An 18,966-nucleotide genomic window follows, 5' to 3' on the forward strand; every position below is an offset into this window, starting at 1 on the left:
TCTCCGGAATGAGACATCAAGGTATGAAACAGCAAACTAGCCCCAAGAGCATTCTGTGAGCTGGGTATGACAGTGGAGGGAAATAGCTTTGGACAATGACAGATTCAATGTGAGTGAAAATGTCCATTAAGCATATGAAATGTGGCTATGTGCTGATGACAGTTTTGCTGACTGGATGGCTGAGGGAGCTATAGCTGTGGTTATGAAACTGTAAGTGCTTAAATAAGGTGTTGAGACAACCACAGCTGATGATTGGGAGAGATTGGAACTAAGAGTGAAATGCTTGAAAAGTTGAGATGTTTGCAGTAATATTCAATAAAAGGAGAATATGTGTATTCACCAGAATAACTTCCAATTTTATAAATATAACTCAATTATCTTGCATACAGTAATAGAGGTGACAACATTGCTGTCTTGGGCCCAGAATTTGTTTTGTTTTTACTAATAAAAGTTATATTTTTTTGAAGAAGTTTTAGCACTTGTAATTGCAGAGAAAAGCATGGAAATTGGAGAGATGCTGGGAGATGTTTTTTAAATGTTAAATTTTGAATGAAACGTACTGCTCTTAGTCTTCATTTTTACTATTGCTCATTTGCTTCAGTGACCATTTCAAAACGTGTAAAGAGCAGACTGGCACAGCGCATTTGCAGATGCACATCACTAAGCTCTTACAATTTGCTGAAAATCATGAGGCCACCAGGGAAGTGGTGGAGTCTCTGTCCCTGGAGATGTACAAGAAATGTGTAGATGCACTGAAGAAAATGGTTAGTGGGCAAGGTGGGTATGGGCTGATGGTTGGACTTGATGATTTGAGAGTCTTTTCCAACCTTAATGATTCTGTGATTCTACGTTACAACTATTCTCTTTTAAGTACAGAAACTGATTGCCTCACTGTACGAAGCCAATCTAAGGGGTGTGTGTGCTTCTAAGCTTCCTTAGAAGCTTCTACTTCTCTGTAGTAGAGAGTTACAGAGATACTTGGGACGCTGTCTGCTTAAGTTTTGCTTTGAACATCTTGAGACCTGGAGATCGGTTCCTGCATATTGGCACCACAGCATTGCTTGCAATTGAGTATAGAGTCCCTCCTGTCTTCTTAAGAGTGTTTAAAATCATTATAGGAGTTTTCAAGGATGTGAAAAATCCTTGAAAATATCCTTGAAAAATCTCTTCAGAGAGCAGTAGGAGCCCATGTTTTTCACTTCTTAAGCAAACACCACAATTGTTGTATTCAGCAAGTAGCAAAAATTTTCATTTCCTCTTACTGCCTTTTTAAGCACGTTAACTACTTACCTGTTCCCAGGCATACAGCTAACTGCAGGAGGAGGGGTCAGACTCTGAATCACAGGGTTCTATACTATAGTTAAATATCTGTGTTTGGGAAGTTGTTAGGTATACTTCACTCACGTGGTACCTCTTAGCTTGTTTAAACTCTTACCTACATGAAGGAAGAAGTTCTGAATTCCCTTCTAGCACTCTTGAACGTCCCCAGTCTTAATGCAATACTTGTATTTCCCAAGCAGGACTGTGTGTTTTACTCGTGGAGAAGACTTTTTTTTTTTTTTTAAAAGCATGGCTGCTGTGCAGCTGCCCATATGCATAATGTACCAAGGAAGTGGTTGGCTTTCTTTCTCAAGGAAAGTATGTCAGCAAGAAAATCTGAGGGCCTTGAGTGGAGGCAGGACTCGATCACAGTGCGAGGGCACAGCATGTAGCCCAAGACCTCAGATTAATTACCACCTACAGTATGGGACTTTGACTGTATTTTAAATACTTGCTCAATTGTTAGCTTTGAAGAGAGGCTTTATTCAGGCCATGTAATTAGTACCAGAGTCAAGTATCTTCATATATGCAATTCAATTTATTTTTTAGCTTTGAATATAAAAGCTATTTTCATCTCTGGCCTAAAGGCTTATATAAAACTTAAGCTAATTGAGCTAGATAGCAACTTCAGATAAAATTTAGTTGTTAATATAGCAATTTAATGTTTTATTCTGTCTGTATAGCAAAGAAATAGTTATTTGTCTTAGAGTGAAAGTAGGTTGCTATATACAGAATTCTGCCAAACTGTTCACTGAGTTTCATAATGGAATTATAAGAAAGAGAGGTGTTTCAAATGTACGTATACTCCCTTTAGTTTCTTGAAAGCCCTGGTATATCCTTATCTAATATACAGCAGCTTATCTTATGTACAGCAGCTGTACTTGATCTGTCACTGTTTTGCTTAACTGCACAAAATTAAAACAACATGATGAGAATCAGTGCCAGTTTTACCTCGTGTCCCAGCATATGAATGATGCCATTAATGTTAATAGTCAGTTTTGGCCTCACTTTCAAAACTGGCTTTTGTATATATGCTTAGAGATAGAGTTTGTTCTAGTTATTAATATTATTCCATTCCTTGTCATGCAATTCCATATATGGATATATATGGATATATATGTTTACTTATTTAAGTTTTCATGTGAATTGTTGCGTAGTTGTTAAAGCTGATTATTAACAACAGTCAGTGTGGTATGTATTTGTGTTTATGTAGTTGCTCAAAATTATTACACTGGTATCCTGCATCATTTTGATATATCCAGCATATCATTTTTAGCAAAATGTTAGTAAAAATTTTAAAATGTTAGTAAATATTTTAAGGTTATTTATAATAGATGTTATGTAACCCAGTATATTATCAGCAATCTAGTTAGTAAGAATTGATCAAGTCCAAGAAAACAATATTCAGAAAGTTGGGCATTCACAGTGTAGCTGTTAACTTTGAAGACTGGGACAATTTGTTTTTATGTATTAGAGATTATTAGCTCCTTTTGTTGGTGTCAAAGGTGAACAGCTTCATGTTTCATGAAGTCCAATTGTTAATGTATATGACTCTTTCCTATCAGGAAATCAAAAGGATTTTTTTGGCTTCTTTTCTCTTTATGATTCTTTAGATAAGCCTGCTTTCCTTTCCACAGCTGGTGTTTCTTCCTTCAATATGTCTTCTGGATTGTTCATGTTTATATCCAACTGCAAGGGTCAGAAAATTCCTTTATTTTTAAAGGGCAGATGAGTTTCGTAAATCATCTCTGGGAGCCCAAGTTGGAGCTTTAAGAAAAAAAAACTAGTAATATATGAAGTGTTGAAGCCAAACAGCTTGGCTTTTAAATTGAAAATAAAGGTCTTCACAATGTTGCCTCATTCTCTGGAAAAATCCTACTGGGAACCATTAACAAAGTATAAATCCTTGCATATTTTAACAGTGCTTACTGTAATAACCAGAGCAGACTCAGAATCAGTTTGGAGTAAAATAACTATCCAAAAGTGACCATCCATTGCACTATTCTGTGATTTTATAAATGTTACTTTTTTTGTATATTTGCTTAGGTATGTGTAGCCTTCATTCCCTACATACCTTTTCATGTTTTTGGCATAACCCAAGACTTATATAAGTCTAATATTACTGTTGTTGATACTGTTGAAATACTCAGTATGTACTTCATTTTGATATTTCCATTTCAAACCTAATGAAAATGGTTTTGTATATTCAAACCTAAGTTATTGTTTAGGTGTTAATAATATGCATAAAAAATGACAGTCCTCAGCTGAACCTGAAGCATTTGAAACACAGAACCCAGTAGGTTCGGGGGACATTTTAGAATAGTATATTGCTAGAGCTTGTAGGCATCTTTCTCTGCCTTCCCTTCAAAACACAAGTTGAAAGAGTAGTTCTGAATCTGTTTTGTTATAAATACTGAATATATTCTTAGTGTGGGTTCTTGCTTACATAGTCACAATGACTGTTGCTTTGTGCTCTGTAGGCCAGCTTACAGTGGTGATTGTACAGAGCAATGAATGATGTTTATTTGTGCTGTACAGTTCACCACATCTGTGGGTGAGAACATGCTGGAAGCTAATTGGCCTGGCAAATGATCAGACTGTGATGAAACAAGACCTTGTGTTAGGCAGAAAAATAGAATTACAAGGAGCTGTCATCCTTTGCTCCTCACTGATAGCTTCTGATGGAGTGACAGATGTTAGCTGTGGACATGATATTTAGATCTACTCTATCACACACATTTCTTTAAGTTAATGCCTCAAATTAACTTACAGTATTGACTGCTTGTGGGTTAATCTGATCCATAGTGACTGTGTTACATACTGTTTTGTAGAGCTGTGGTTGTTGGAGTTCACTCTTCTTTTTATCTTGTAATACCTGCACACTTGACTTTTGAACTGCAAATTTTCAAAATTTACCTTCAGTAAATGTTAAAGATGAATAGCTCTATCTAGAGGTAGAGGCCATGTTGCTAGGCACGGTGCAGTTTTCTAGAAGTGGCAATGGTGCTGCTCCTAGATATGATCTCAGGCCTGTAAGGTTTGTAATCTTGAAGGGATTAGAATCATGAAAAATGAGGGAACTGCAATAATTCTGTGGTGAAGTGATGGAAAAGATCACAGTTTGCATTTTTATATCTTACTTTTTTTTGTAGTTTAATTCCCTCTTACAGGGGCAAAGTGTTACAGATGAATCTTAGAATTACAGAATCATAGAATCTCAAGGTTGGAAAGGACCGACAAGATCATCTAGTCCAACCGTTTTACCACTACCATTGCACTACAAGCTACTAATCCATATCTCGTAGCTTCTCATCCAGACACCTCTTGAACACTGCCAGGGACGGTGAACTCCACCACTTCCCTGGGCAGGTTTTTCCTTATGTCTAATCTAAATCTCTTCTGGTACAACTTGTGGCCATTTCCCCTGGTCGTGTTTATTGCCTGGGAGAAGAGACCAAACCCTTCCTCATCACAACCTTCCTTCAGGAATTACAGAGTGCAATGAGGTCTCTCCTGAGCCTCCTCTTCTCCAGACTAAAATGCTTCCTTTCCACTGCAGACTGCTGTATTCTCCTTGTGGAAATAAGAAATCTCCTTTGGTGTAAGCTTAGTAACACTGACAAGAAGAATATAAGAGTCTGATTAGTCCACACAAAACCAAAAGTAACCTTGAGTGGGGAAAAAATGAACGGAATGGAGTGAAACAGTACCTTTTGTACTGATGGTGAATTGATTTTCAGGTTGGATACATGGATATATCTTCTTAGAAAGGGTGGTGATACATTGGAACAGGCTGCCAAGGGAGTTGATGGAGTCACTGTCACTGGAGGTGTACAAGAAATGTGTTGATGTCGCACTGAGGGACATGGTTTAGTGTGTATGGTGAGATGAGTTGATGATTGGAGTAAATGATCTCAGTGACCTTTTCCAACCTTAATAGTACTGTGATCCTATGATCACTCATAAAGGTTGTGGCTGTGAGACTCACAGCCTGCCAACATGATGTACTTACTGTCTTTCCCTTAGCTACTCTGTGTTGGTGTTAGCAAGGAAGCACAATAAAATCTGTATGTCCTGCTAAATCATTTTGGTGACAGAAAAGTCTTAAAACAGGGTCTGCTTGAATTTTTTTTTTTAAATAACTCTGTGAGTGTGCCAGGCAGCTATCCACAGGGACCTGGACAGGCTTGAGAGGTGGGCCCGTGCCAACCTCACGAAGTTCAGCAAGGTCAATTGCAAGGTCCTGCATCTGGTCTGGGACAATCTCAAGCACAAATACAGGTTAGGCATAGAATGGCTTGATAGCAGCCCTGGGGAGAAGAATTTGGGAGTGTCAATTGAAAGATTCAACATAAGCTGGCAAGGTGAGCTTGCAGCCCAGGAGGCCAACTGTATCCTGGGTTGCATCAAGAGAAGCATGACCAGCAGGACAAGGGAGGTGATTCTGTCCCTGTACTCTGCTCTCATGAGACCCCATCAGGAGGACAGCATCCAGTTCTGGAGCCCCCAGCACAAGAAGGACATGGAGGTGTTGGAGCGAATCCAAATGAGAGCCACGAAGATGATCAGAGGGCTGGAGCACCTCCCCTGTGAGAACAGGCTGAGAGAGGTGGGGCTCTTCAGCCTGGAGAAGGCTCCAGGGAGACCTTACAGGGACCTTCCAGTACCTGAAGGGCACCTATAGGAAAGCTGGGGAAGGACTTTTTATAAGGGCGTGTATTGACAGGACGAAGGGAAATGGCTTTAACCTGGAAAGGGTAGATTTAGACTAGTTATCAGGAAAAAATTATTTACTGTGAGGGTGGTGAAACACTGGAACAGGTTGCCCAGAGAGGCTATGGATGCCCCCCCTCCCTGGAAGCATTCAAGACCAGGTTGGATGGGGCTGTGAGCAACCTGGTCTAGGGGGAGAGGTATCCCTGCCTATAGTGGGAGAGCTGGAACCAGATAATATTAAAGGACCCTTCCAAACCAAACCATTCTATGATTCTATGGTTCTGTGAAATGGATGAACAAATTCAAATAATATAGTAGATTTGTGATACAAACCATTATGTGTTAGACACTTGGCTTTTGAGGGTTGTGGGTTTTGAAATAGGTTTGCAACATCTGTCACAGAGAAGGACACCTGCTAAGTGCCAAAGTTATCCTGTGGATTTCTGAGCTAGATGTAAGTATATCCATATGCTGTGGCTTAACCTAGCAGGCAGCTGAGTACCATCAAACCCATTCACTTTTTTCCCACAGGAATGAGGGAGAAAAAAATCAGAGAAAGCTAAAACTTGTGGGTTGATATAAAGACAGTTTAACAGGACAGAAAATGAAAGGATATAATAATAATGGTAAAAGAATATACAAAACAAAGTGATGCACAAAGTAATTGCTCACTACCCACTGACAGAAGCACAGCCAGTCCCCAAGCAGTGGCAGCCCCCACCCAGCTCCTCCCAGTTTTTTGTTCAGCATGACACCATATGGTATGGGATATCCCTTCAGCCAGTTTGAATCAGCTGTCCTGGTTCTGTCCTCCCTCTGCTTCTCACTGGCAGAGCAGGACAAGAAGCTAAAAAGTCTTTGACTATCCTAAAAGTATGTGGATATTGCTTATTTTACCTTTTGAACAGATATTAAAAACAAACAAACAAAACCAAACTACAAATGTATTGCTACATTACTAGATGAGCTAAGAAAATGTAAGTTAAATAAACATTAGCATTTTTGCCTACTCTGAACTTTCTGTGACATTTCTGAGCAGACTAAATGCTTTTCAACCTTGCTGTAAGCAATCTGTAGAAAGAGGTGCCCTGCTCCATTATTTGGTTGGTCCTTGAAAAAATGTCATGCTTATATAACCACGCTGGAAAAAGAAAAGTAATAATATGGCATGGTAGCTTAAAAGCTTTTGCTGTGGGATTACAGTTGTTTTTAGCACTTGGTGGTTAAGCGTATTTTACCATTGTCTCTGAACTGATAATTCAGTATCTTGTAATTCAGTAAGTGTGATGTTTGATTGCCATAACAATTCCTTGAAGAGCACTACCAATTTAATCTGTTTCTATATTAACTGTAATGTTTTTTGTTTTCTTTGTTGTTTTGTGCCTTGACTGACAGCAATATATATGATAAACATATACCAAAATGGTTTATACATTGAAAATAGTAAACAGCACATATTTAGTAGAAAACTTGGTGGAACAAATCTTGAATGTAGAAGGCTCTGCTGATGCTCTGTTTTGCTGCTGAATTCAGACTGTTCCATTTGCCATAAGTAAACCATGTATATAGTTAAGATATTATCATTAGATGATTTTCTCTCTAATAATTTTTAACAATAAATCTTTTTTTCTCCCTCCCCTCTTCCATCACATCCATAACAGCTAGCCGATGGCGGAGCCTCTTCTCTACACCTGTCTCCTTGGCTTTCCCCTATAGTCCTGTTGCAAGACTCACCCCATATACCAATGGCTTTAATAGTCCCAGCTTCTCTAAAACCTCCAGTAAAGCAATACTAACACCTGAACGGACAGGTAATGCTTATCCTTTTGTTCATTTATGGTTCTCTTACAAGATTGCTTAATTCAATCTAAACTTGCTAGCATTTAACAACAATGTACTGTTCAGATGATTTTATAAACTCTCATCTCAGAGGGATTTTTTCATTAAAAAGACCTAAAATTTTGCTACTAATAGCTACTGGTATAAGCTATTTTCTTTGTTACGTAGTGTGTTGTAGGCAAGCAATGCTCCTAAGCAGCTTGGCTCTCCCTAATGGTTAACCTCACTTCATAATTGCTGCAGTATCAGTGTAAGCCATCTCTAGCTTTGCCCTTTACTTATTTCTATCTCACTGTGCCCCTTCTTTATGTGTACAAAAACATTTGTGCAGCTGTGTAATGACTTTGCATGGGCAATTTACCTGTTGTAAAATAGCCCTCAGAAACAAGGCTGTTTTCCATCTGGCGTCATTACTACTATCACCAATTTTCAGAGGACACGGGTATTTTAGGAAAAATATAAAATTTCAGTGGGTTTTTCCTTCTTCAGTATAGGTATCAGGATTCAATCTGTGTCTGCTGTTAAGCTGAAGTGGCAGTGGAGAAAGTAGTCCTCTGGGGAAGAAGCATTAATATTTTATTGCTGGCAATAGCAGATGTGATCTAAGGAAGCCAGCAGTGCTGACACAGTGCCACAATGCTCTATACGCAATTTTCTTTACCAGTGCAGAGAGCCCTGTTAAGGAATATGAGTGCTGTGGGTGAGATAATGCCTTGTGTAGGTGTCTGCGTGTGTAAGCTAGATGTCTGAGCTGCCCTGTTCAGTGGGATGCAGCTTAGTTCCTAACCAGAAGCATCTAGTTCAGTTTTAGGTGCCCTCACATGTCTTATCTAGCTTCCAACTGCTGATCCAAAAGAGCGCAGCTGTTACAAAACCGAAAAGACCACTACAACTTGAAAATTTAAAAAGGCAAACACATTTACCACTTATATCCTTCCAAAGCAAAGTAATTCCCTGCACGTGCTTTTCTGTTGGAGTTATTTTTAGAGAACAGCTGAATTGATGGTAAATTTTGGATAGATGCTGTGCTGGAGGATACAAACACATCTGTGATACAAGCACAGCTTAAGAGCCTTCACCACAGTGGTTTCATCCTGTGAGCCTCTGGTGGTTCAAAGGATATTAAGAAGTAATTTGCTTTTTTATTTGAAGAATTTTTCTTTAATTTGGGCAAATGCCAGCTTGTACAAGTGATTGTAGTATAGTTTACACTTTCCCTACTTCACAGGAAAAAATACAATCTAGACCACTCCCTGAAAGCTCTGTGAAGGACGCATTGTTTACTCTTTTGTTTCATAATGCCTATTTCAGTCTTAATTGCTATGATCATTTATTTCTCTGACGATTACAAACAATTAAAAAGAATAATAAAATTTAAGTAAATAACTACTGTACAGAATCTGAGTACTGAGCTTAAACACAAGACATACGCACACTTGCTTTTCAGAAAAGGATAGGGAGAACCACAATATCATAAGAAGGATTCAAATGCAGGTAGATTTAGAGTACTCTAACAAGTCTATGCTATCAGAACTGAACGGATTAAATTATTCATTGTCTGGGCTATGCAAAGCTATTTTGGGAACAAGCAGAGGAATTTATGATCCGTTATTACTCCTACTTCTCATGAGTTTCTGATCCCTTTGCTGATTCTTGCTGCGCTGGGCTATACTTCCGAAAGCCTTTTGTTTGTTACATAAGAATAATTTAAGCTATTGTAACATAAAGAGCAGTAACTCAGAATGAAAAATGACCAAAGATATTCACAGACTAAAGGTTATGTTTTTCTGCCTAGGTTACATTTCTAGGAGTTCCCCTTTGAGCCCTCAGTCATCAATAGACAGTGAGCTGAGCACCTCAGAGCTGGAGAATGATTCTATCTCCATGGGATATAAACTGCAGGACCTCACCGATGTTCAGATTATGGCCCGTCTACAGGAAGAGAGTAGGTGGCTTCTTTCTTCTGTTTTTCAGAGGAAGATTTCACGCTGCAGTCAGAGCTGCTCCTGCCTTGTCTCAGTCAATTGGATCTTTCCTGAAAGCTGTCACCTCTTCAACAGCAGATGGAAAAACTCTTTATCTGAGAAAGTGTACATAATATCGGCTTCAGGTTAATGGTACTGGATGTTTCAAACTTGATTCTTATTTATTGCTGAAACACAGTTAGGAGCTCCATATCCACTGAATACATTTTTATTTGGCTGTTTTATAGTGTCTAATGGTGTTATTTAAATAAAGCACGATAAAGGGCATACAGTATCTTCCATATGAGGAAAGGCTGAGTGACCTGGGTCTGTTCAGCCTTAAAAAAAGAAGACTCAGAGGGGTTCTGATCGGTGTCTATAAATATCTAAGGTGTGGGAGGCAAAGGGATGAGGACAGACTCTTTTCAGTGATACACGGCAACAGAACAAGGGGAAATGGCCACAGACTGAAGCATAAGAAGTTCAGCAGAAGCGTGCATAAGAACAACACTGTAAGGGTGACAGAACACTGAAACAGTCTGACCAGAGAGGTTGTGGAGTCTCCTTTGCTGACATTCAAGACCCGCTTGGACACTTACCTGTGCAGCCTGCTCTAGGGAGCCTGTTTTGTCAGGGGGAGGTGTACTTGATTGGAAGGGACCTTTAAAGATCATCAGTTCTGTGGTTCTGTGGTTATCATTGTATGTATGTGTTGTGAGAAAGGAAAAAACCTAAGCAGTGCTCATTTTTTTTTGCACCTATTTTGTTTTTCTAAATTTTATAAATGAATTCTCCTTACAATTCCTCAGACACTTAAAGTCAGCATTTTGATGTGAGACCTGTGATTGTGCACAAATCTGACCCAGAAGGCTTGTTTGACATATATTATAGAATCATAGAATCACAAGGTTGGAAACGACCCACAGGATCATCTAGTCCAACCATCCTTCTACTATCACTTCTACCACAAGCCTCTAAACCGTATCTCATAGCTCCTCATCCATTCACCTCTTGAACACTGTCAGGGACCGTGACACCACCACCTCCCTGGGCAGGCCATTCCAGTGCCTGACCACTCTCTTAGAGTAAAAGTTTTTCCTTATGTCTAAACTAAACCTCCTCTGGTACAACTTGCGGCCATTTCCTTGGGTCCTGTTTGTTGTCTGGGAGAAGAGGCCAAACCCCTCCTCATCACAACCTCCCTTCAGGAAGTTGTAGAGTGCGGTCTATAACAGACCCCCACCAAGATGTTGCCCCTACAGGCCTTCCCTTGATTCTTACCCACAGACACTCAACTTTATCATTCCCAACCCCAAGCTCTTCAACATCAAAACAGTCTTTAATACAAAGGGCCACTCCACCACCCTTCCTTTCTCGTCTATCCCTTCTGAAGAGCTTGTAGACATCTATCACAAACTCCAGTGATCCCACCAAGTTTTGCTAATGGCAACTAGAACATTTTTAGCCTGGCGCACAATTGCTTCTAACTCCTCCTGCTCATTGCCCATGCTGAGTGCATTGGTGTAGACGCACTTCAGCCGAGTCGTCTGCCTCACACCCAGCTCAAGATTATTTTCCTGGGCTCATATCTCATATCTCATCATCAACGTTTTGTCCCCTTCCCCTGTCATAGCTAGTTTAAAGCTCTTTCAATAAGCCCCGCTAGCTCCTGTGCTACGATTCATTGCCCCCTTTGAGATAGGTGGGTTCTGTTCATGGATAACAGGCCAGGGGCTGAGTAAAGTGCCCCATGATTAACCCAAAGTTTCTGCTTTGACACCAGCCTCTGAACCATTTATTCATTGCTTGTGCTTTCCTAGCCCACTCCATGTCCCTCACTGCCCCTGAAGGTATAGAACAAAAGATCACTTGTGCTCCTGCTCCTCGAACTAAACAGCTTAAACCCCTGAAATGTCTTTTCATAGTTGGCAGGCTTCTCTGAGCAATTTCATCATTGCCCACCTGAACTATGAGCAAAGGAAAATAATCAGTGGACCTAACCAGCTTTGGTGGTTTCCTGGTTACGTCCCTGACCCGGGTCCCAGAAGGCAGCACACTTCCTGGCAGTTCGGGTCCAGTTTGCATATGGGGCACTCCGTTCCTCCGAGAAGAGAGTCACCCACTACAACCACCCTTCTTTCTTTCCTGATAGAGGCAGTCTTAAGGCATGGAAGTGACCACCTCGCCTTAGGCTCCCTCGTAGGCAGATCCTCCGTTGCCTCCCCACTCGCCTCCCCTTCAATTTCTAGCACCTATTGCTTAGAGGGACCTGGGGAAGCGAGGTAGGCAGACAGGAGGGGCTCCGTGACTCCAAGTCCTGGCACCATTCCCTCCAGCATGCCGGCAAGTCACTTCACCAGTCATCTGCTGCTCACACTCCCTGATGGTCCTTAGTCTCTGGACTGCCTCCTTGAGCTCCACCACCAGGCTGAGCAGCTCATCCACCTGCTCACATCTCATACAGGTGGAATCCCTGCCACTCTCCCCAGTCAGCAGCAGGGTCAGGCACTCCCTGCAGCCAGAGACCTGAACATTTCTGGGCAGTCTCTCCTCCGTCTGGGTCACCACAGACTTCTTGGAATAAGCCTGCTGTCTCAGAGACTGCCAAGAGAAATGCCGGTCTCTTGAGCAAGGAGGAACAGTACTTACAGTCCTCTTGACCCACCTCTCACACCCACAGCTGCAGTACCATGTGGGCAGCGTGAGCTGTGCTTACTGAGCCTCCCCTTTCTCAGTGGGCAGCAGCAATGGTTACTGACCAGAGGTGCTCTGTGCTTCTGCTCTTTCCGAAGCTATTTAAAGCTTATTATCAGGTGTGAACGTTAAGAGCAGGTGATGACGCGTTCATAAGGTGTTTAAACTGTGCCGCTAATGTACCAGCTCCCCCCCCTGCTGGTTCAGGAGGCCACCCACAAGCTACCTGCTGCCCCGCATAAGCACAGCACTGTTGCTGGCTTCAAAAAGCCTTAAAAAAAAGCTTTTTTGTTGTCTTTTTTATTCCAGATCCCCTGTTCAGTGCGGTCTTACCTGCTCTGAAGCTAGTCTCCATAGCAAATGGAGTATTATATTTTGATGTGATGGTAGTTTATGGAAGATAACTTTATTCAGAAATAAATGCCATTAGGCATAGAAATCACTCAAACAATGCATCTCACTTTCTACCAGTGCCAAATGAGATGTAAAACAGGATATGATGAGATAAAAAACAAGGGAATTTCAGAAATGATGCATGAATTACAATGCAAAATATTAAGTGACTACTAAGGGAACCAGGCTTGTTTAGCTTGGAGAAGAGAAGGCTCCGGAGAGACCTTATTGTGGCCTTCCAGTACTTGAAGGGAGCATATAAACAGGAGAGGGAACAGCTGTTTACATGGGTGGATAGTGATAGGACAAGGGGGAATCATTTTAAACTAAGATGGGAGGTTTAGGTTAGATATTAGGAGAAAGTTTTTAACTCAGAGGGTGGTGACACACTGGAACAGGTTGCCCAAGGAGGTTGTGGATGTCCCATCCCTGGAGGCACTCAAGGCCAGGGTGGATGTGGCTCTTGGCAGCCTGGTCTGATGCTTGGCAATCCTGCACATAGCAGGGGGCTTAAACCAAATGATCATTGTGATTCTTTTCAACCCAGGCCATTCTATGATTACATGAAATGAAGAAATTAGAGCAAGAAGTTGGAGATCCAGTCTGACTCAAGCCACTGGACTTGTTAGCATTTGAGCTTGCTATGAGTCTGTTAGTACTAGTTACATTCAGCAGAGAAATTTTGCAAGCATATCACTGAATTCTCAACTGGTCAATGTGTGTAATCACAGCTCAGAAAATTTCTGATATTATTTGCAAGATATAAGAATTAAGAGCAATTAGTTTTGTGACTACCAGAGAGGTAAAAGAACATGTTGTGTAAATGCTGTGCTGTCCTCCTTCAGAGTGGTGTTTAAAAAAACTCTTCAGGTGCTTAGCTCTGATAAATCAGGTCATTCATAAACTGGAAAGAGAAATGCTATTTTTCTTCTAATCTACTTCCTGTGTAATCACTGTATCTCATTCTTCTCCCAGCAATCAGTATGCAGTCTTTGAATGCATGACAGTTGTTGTCCACTTAATCCTGCAGAAAGTGGTAGTATTATACGTGCACATAGGCACACACTGTTCACATGCACAAATAATCTCCTACTGCAGAGGGGAAAAAAAAGCAGGTATGTTAAGAAATTTTCTTTATGGTAGAAAAGACACTTGTTGAAGCTGAAAGCTTTGTATAAATTTAAGGAAGCTATTGTTCACAGCCGTTTGCAGAATTGCTCAGATGCAGGAAGTGCAAAGCTTCCTGTGTTGGCTGCTCTGCAGCGGGAAAAGAGGGAAGTGGAAGGACTGTGGATGCTTTCCCTTCACTTCACTTGGAGCAAACATGTAGAGCTAATAGTGGTATAGTTCTCAACACCTGTCATTTTGAGAAGGGGATGATAAAATGCGTGTGTATGAAATGTAACAATGTCACCTTTGAGCCTTTTCTTTGAAATTAGGTTCTAGCAGGATTTCACCGTGGTCGAGGAGGTTAAAGAGCAAGAATATTTACATGGATTATATGTTAAGGAATGTCATCAGTTTTTTTGCAGGAAAATAAAAGTACAGTAATAAGTACAATAATAAAAGTATAGTAATAAGTATAATAAATATAATAATTTGGAAAACAAATAGAGTGAGTGTTGATTCCTCCAATTTAAAAAAGTTGAATACTTAATATTTGTGTCATCTTTTTCACTGGCAGAGAAATAGGCAGCTCCTTAGGGTAATTCATATTATTTGAAGAGAAACACGAGACATGTTCACGCAGCACAATTTGGAGATGCTTGTATTCTCTTTCTTGTTTCTTTTTTAAAAAATGTTATTAAAAAGAGATCTCATTGGAAGTAATTCAGGCTTAGATACCTGAAAGGTAGACACCAGTATTTAGATCTGAATCCTATCTCAGATCTTCAGCTTGGTTAGAGTGTAAATCCAGTTCTTGCTGTCAGATCATGTGTCCATGTACTTGCCAAGTCTGAAAGATTGTGTGTTAAGTGTTGATCACTTAAGCAGAAGCTGAATCATCCTTCTCTTGGAATTTACAGGCCTTAGACAAGATTATGCTTCGACTTCAGCATCAGTGTCAAGACACAGTTCAAGTGTGTCACTACATTTGGGAAAAAAGGGGACGTGCAGCGACCAGGAGTATGATCGCTACAGCCTTGAGGATGAGGAAGAATTTGACCATCTCCCTCCCCCACAGCCACGGCTCACACGCTGCTCTCCATTCCAGAGAGGGATCCCACACTCACAGACTTTCTCCAGTATTCGGGACTGCAGGAGAAGCCCTACTTCCCAGCACTTTCCTTCAAGTACTTATCAGCAGCCCTACTATTCTCCTCAAGTCCAAACTCCAGAGCAGCAACCAAATAGGATGAATGGAGGTGGGTTGCATGCTTTTGTTATGCCTCTCCTCTGTTCTAAGTGCCAGTTCTAAAGATCAGGTTGTGTAAACTGACTGAAAAGTGTTTGGTTTATGATCAGTTCTTGAGTTGCAACAATAGATTTAAATCTGTGCTAATGATTTTTTTATTAGAGGAATGTTGTAATTAGATAATTTGTAATTTGACTCAGTCATGAAAGCTATTAACTTAGTTTTAAAATGTTGCAACTATGAGCACATGTGGAGAGAGAAGAAACAGGGAAAAGAGCATGTTTTAGCAGGCCACTGTTTGTCTGGAAAAGCTGATCAGGATTTTGAGCCTGGGCTGTGTATGTCCATCATGGATATGGCAAGGTAGAGAGAAGGATTTTCAGATTTTCATTCCTAATAGCATTCTCTTTCTTATTTCCCAACTTTTCCATGAATGCAGCTTTGTTGTAAGTTCATGATATGTGCTTATGATAAAGGTCAGTGCTCTGCTCTTCTTCCAAGTCTGGTAGGGCAGGCTGCTGAGGTGGTCAGAGATAAGGTTGTACCCAGTCTACCCTGAGCCATTGCTGCTTTATGCGCTGCATTTGAGATATATTTCAGAGTCCAAAATATTTTTCTCTTACTGCTTTTTCAGGAATTAAGTTGTTTTTGCTATTATATCCCTTTTCCTTTCTCGTTATGATCATAATTTTCTTCCTACTGCTCCATCCTACTTTTTGTTCCTTCAGTCCAAGTCCCCAAGATACTTCAGGACAGTTAGTTTTCAGTCAAGGTTTTGTTTGTAACGTTACAGGTTACAGCTTACCCTTGGGCAAGAAAATAAATGTGTTGTTCAAGACAGCTCCTATTTATAGTGTGCTACAGGTATGCATGGTACTTTCCTGACAAATCAGAGGTGACAGGTTGGTTCCAAGAGCACTTGCATTCAAAGTAAGACACAGCATGAAAGTATAATTGGCAGGTAGCAGCCTACAAAGAAGGCTAAGGTTAGCACAGAGCACAGTGATGTGGATGTTTGCTGTTACAGCATATGTACCACATTCATTTCAATATTATTTTTCTCATCTGTGAGGAATGAGAATGGGACAGTGCTGAATAGCTTGTGGAAAATCTGTTTGGGAGATAGAAAAGAAAGTGATGGGACATTTTTGATTCTGAAATGTGGGCAGGCAGGATGTTGCATTGCAGTGTTTTCATATGGTTCCTAAAGTCTTTTTCAATTATTTTTCATGTCAGTAGAACTTAGAATCATAGAATCATAGAATCCTTAGAGTTTGAAGGGACCTTTAAAGGTCATCTAGTCCATCTCGCCTGCAGTGAACAGGGACATGAATAGCTCTATCCAGTTGCCCAGGGCCTCATCCAGCCTCACCTTGAAAGTTTCCAGGGACAAGGCATCAACCACATCTCTCAGCAGTTTAATCATTGGATTCCCACATGAAAATCTCAGAAAGTTCTTGCAGCATACAAATACTACATGAACTTCTAATTTATTAACTGGAAAAAAATGTAAAACACTACCACTTTTATCACCTGGTTGCTTTTTTTCTCAAAAAAACTTAAGTGTTGGATTATGTGTTCGGTATTGTTTGGAAGATTGACACGTTACTGGTGTTACTCCAGTCTCTTGTTTGATGGCATGGCAGACAATTCTATAATAGCCAGTACCATTATCTTTAGAGGCAATTTGTTTATCTCTTTAGCTTTCTCAACTTCACTCTATGACTCATGCAGCAGCGATCAACATAAATGGAAAATGCTGATTGTGAAAAATTTGTGTTTTTGGCCTGACCTACTGGTTGGCAACCCTACCTGCAGCAGGGAGTTGGATTTGTTAGGTGAGTTAGGTGATTTTTGAGGTCCCTTTCAACCCAAGCCATTCTATGATTCTATGTTCTGTTGGCAAACAAGGAATAAACTTTTTGCTATGTTTAAGATGTATTAGTAGTGTTATGACAGTATCTTCTCACCAGCACTTCTCATCATATTGGCAACAATTTCATAGTCTTTCAAGAACTACAAGTTGAAATAGAGTTAGACTGCAGAAGAAGAATTTGTTTGAACCTCAGTGCGATGGGCTGCTGCACTTTCCCAAGGCTGAAGAAAAATGAGAATGGGATAGATAGAGAGGCTAACCTGTTACGTTACTTGCAGCTTTCAATATACATTAAAAGTATTATTCATAATTAATCAAAATTGCACTTTAAGCATGCTCTGCTGTAGTACTACTGTTACAGTATTCCCAAATCTCTTTTCCTCTACTTTCCCCTAAAGAGATTGGTTCTGTTCTTGTATATGGAGTCAATAGTCTGGCTGCTGATTCATCTGGCCGTTCACAGAGCTCTCTGTAAATGAAAAGAAATCAACAAGTAAGCATTGAATTTTGGCACTCAGTCTTGATGGAAAGACAGTGTTTAGCTTTGACACAGTGTCTTCCCAAAACCTATCTACATGTTTACCTGGACTATATTTTTTTGCTCTTAAGAACAGATAGGATCAGGGGTTCAGGTTCTGTCATACTTGCTTGTAGTTTGTTTGGTGTGGTATGCTAATTGAGATACTTATTCTGAGTTTAGATCTGTACTACCTGCATTGTAAAAAAAAATAATAATAATAATAACAGACTGAAGGGGTGATAAACTTAGAAAATGTTAATAGTTTCTAAGAGTATTTTATTGGATGCCTGATGATTAGTTTTGGTATGTTTATTGCTATGAAGCTGGGTTGGATTTCAAGAGTCCAGTGTGTCCTGATGGCCAAGGCCAATGGCATCTTGAGGTGCATTAAAAGGAGCATGGCCAGCAGGTCAAGGGAGGTCTACTCTGCCTCACCTGGATTACTGTATGCAGTTTTGAGCTTTCCAGTACAAAAAAAGACAGGAAACTCCTGGAGAGAGGCCACAAAGATGATAAAGGGCCTGGAGCATCTCCCCTATGAAGAAAAACTGGGCGACCTGGGTCTGTTCAGCTGTGAGAAAGGAAGACTCAAATGTGATCTTAATAATGTTTATAAATATCTTAAGTGTGAATGTCAAAGAGACATGACCAACCTCTTTTCAGTGGTTTCTGGGGACAGGACAAGGGGAAATGGCCATAAACTGGAGCATAGGAAGTTCCACACCACTATGCGAAGGAACTTCTTACTGTGATAAGGGTGACAGAGCACTGGAACAGGCTGCCCAGGGAGGTTGTGGATTCTCTTTCTCTGGAGATACTCAAGACTCGCCTGGACGCCCATTTGTGCAGGCTGCTGTAAGTGGCCTGCTTTGTAGGGGGATTGGACTCTATGATCTCTGGAGGTTCCATCTAGCCCCTATCATTCTGTGATTCTCTGACTCTGTGAAAACAATTGGAAAAGGTAAAATGTTTACCAGATAGACAAGGAATATCCCAGCAAGCACTCAAACACTGTATCCAGGTTCCCAGTGGCTTGGGAAAGACATCCTCTAGTTACATACCCTGTAACAGAGTTGTTTTGACAAGGCTGAGCAGTGTCTAATACTGGCCTCAAGGAAAGGGCAAGGTAAATGGACTATCACCTAACAGAGAGTGGCAGTCACCATGACTGAGGAGATGTAGACGTGTGGCTTCTGGGGACAGGAGTGACTGCTTCTCTGTGCCATTTCCCTTAACCTTGCTGAAAGGGCTTGCAAAGGTTTGAACAGATAAGACTTCTGGTTCACTG

At 40.6% G+C, this 18,966-nt stretch overlaps 1 protein-coding gene across 2 annotated transcripts in view; it reads left to right on the plus strand.

Annotated features, from left to right (window-relative positions):
* SLAIN1 (SLAIN motif family member 1) overlaps positions 1 to 18,966 on the plus strand; it is a 57,118-nt gene that overhangs the window by 20,622 nt on the left and 17,530 nt on the right. The window contains exons 3-5 of one of the 2 annotated variants that reach the window (XM_042868492.1): positions 7,698 to 7,847; positions 9,671 to 9,820; positions 14,954 to 15,292. In XM_042868492.1, the coding sequence (XP_042724426.1) occupies positions 7,698 to 7,847; positions 9,671 to 9,820; positions 14,954 to 15,292 (639 nt within the window). The remainder of the gene's footprint in view (positions 1 to 7,697; positions 7,848 to 9,670; positions 9,821 to 14,953; positions 15,293 to 18,966) is intronic. The other variant, XM_042868493.1, reaches the window with a different exon arrangement.

The sequence above is a fragment of the Lagopus leucura genome, unplaced genomic scaffold (assembly GCF_019238085.1).
Source record: "Lagopus leucura isolate 7727_CA_CO unplaced genomic scaffold, USGS_WTPT01 Super-Scaffold_100001, whole genome shotgun sequence".
Lineage (NCBI taxonomy): Eukaryota > Metazoa > Chordata > Aves > Galliformes > Phasianidae > Lagopus > Lagopus leucura.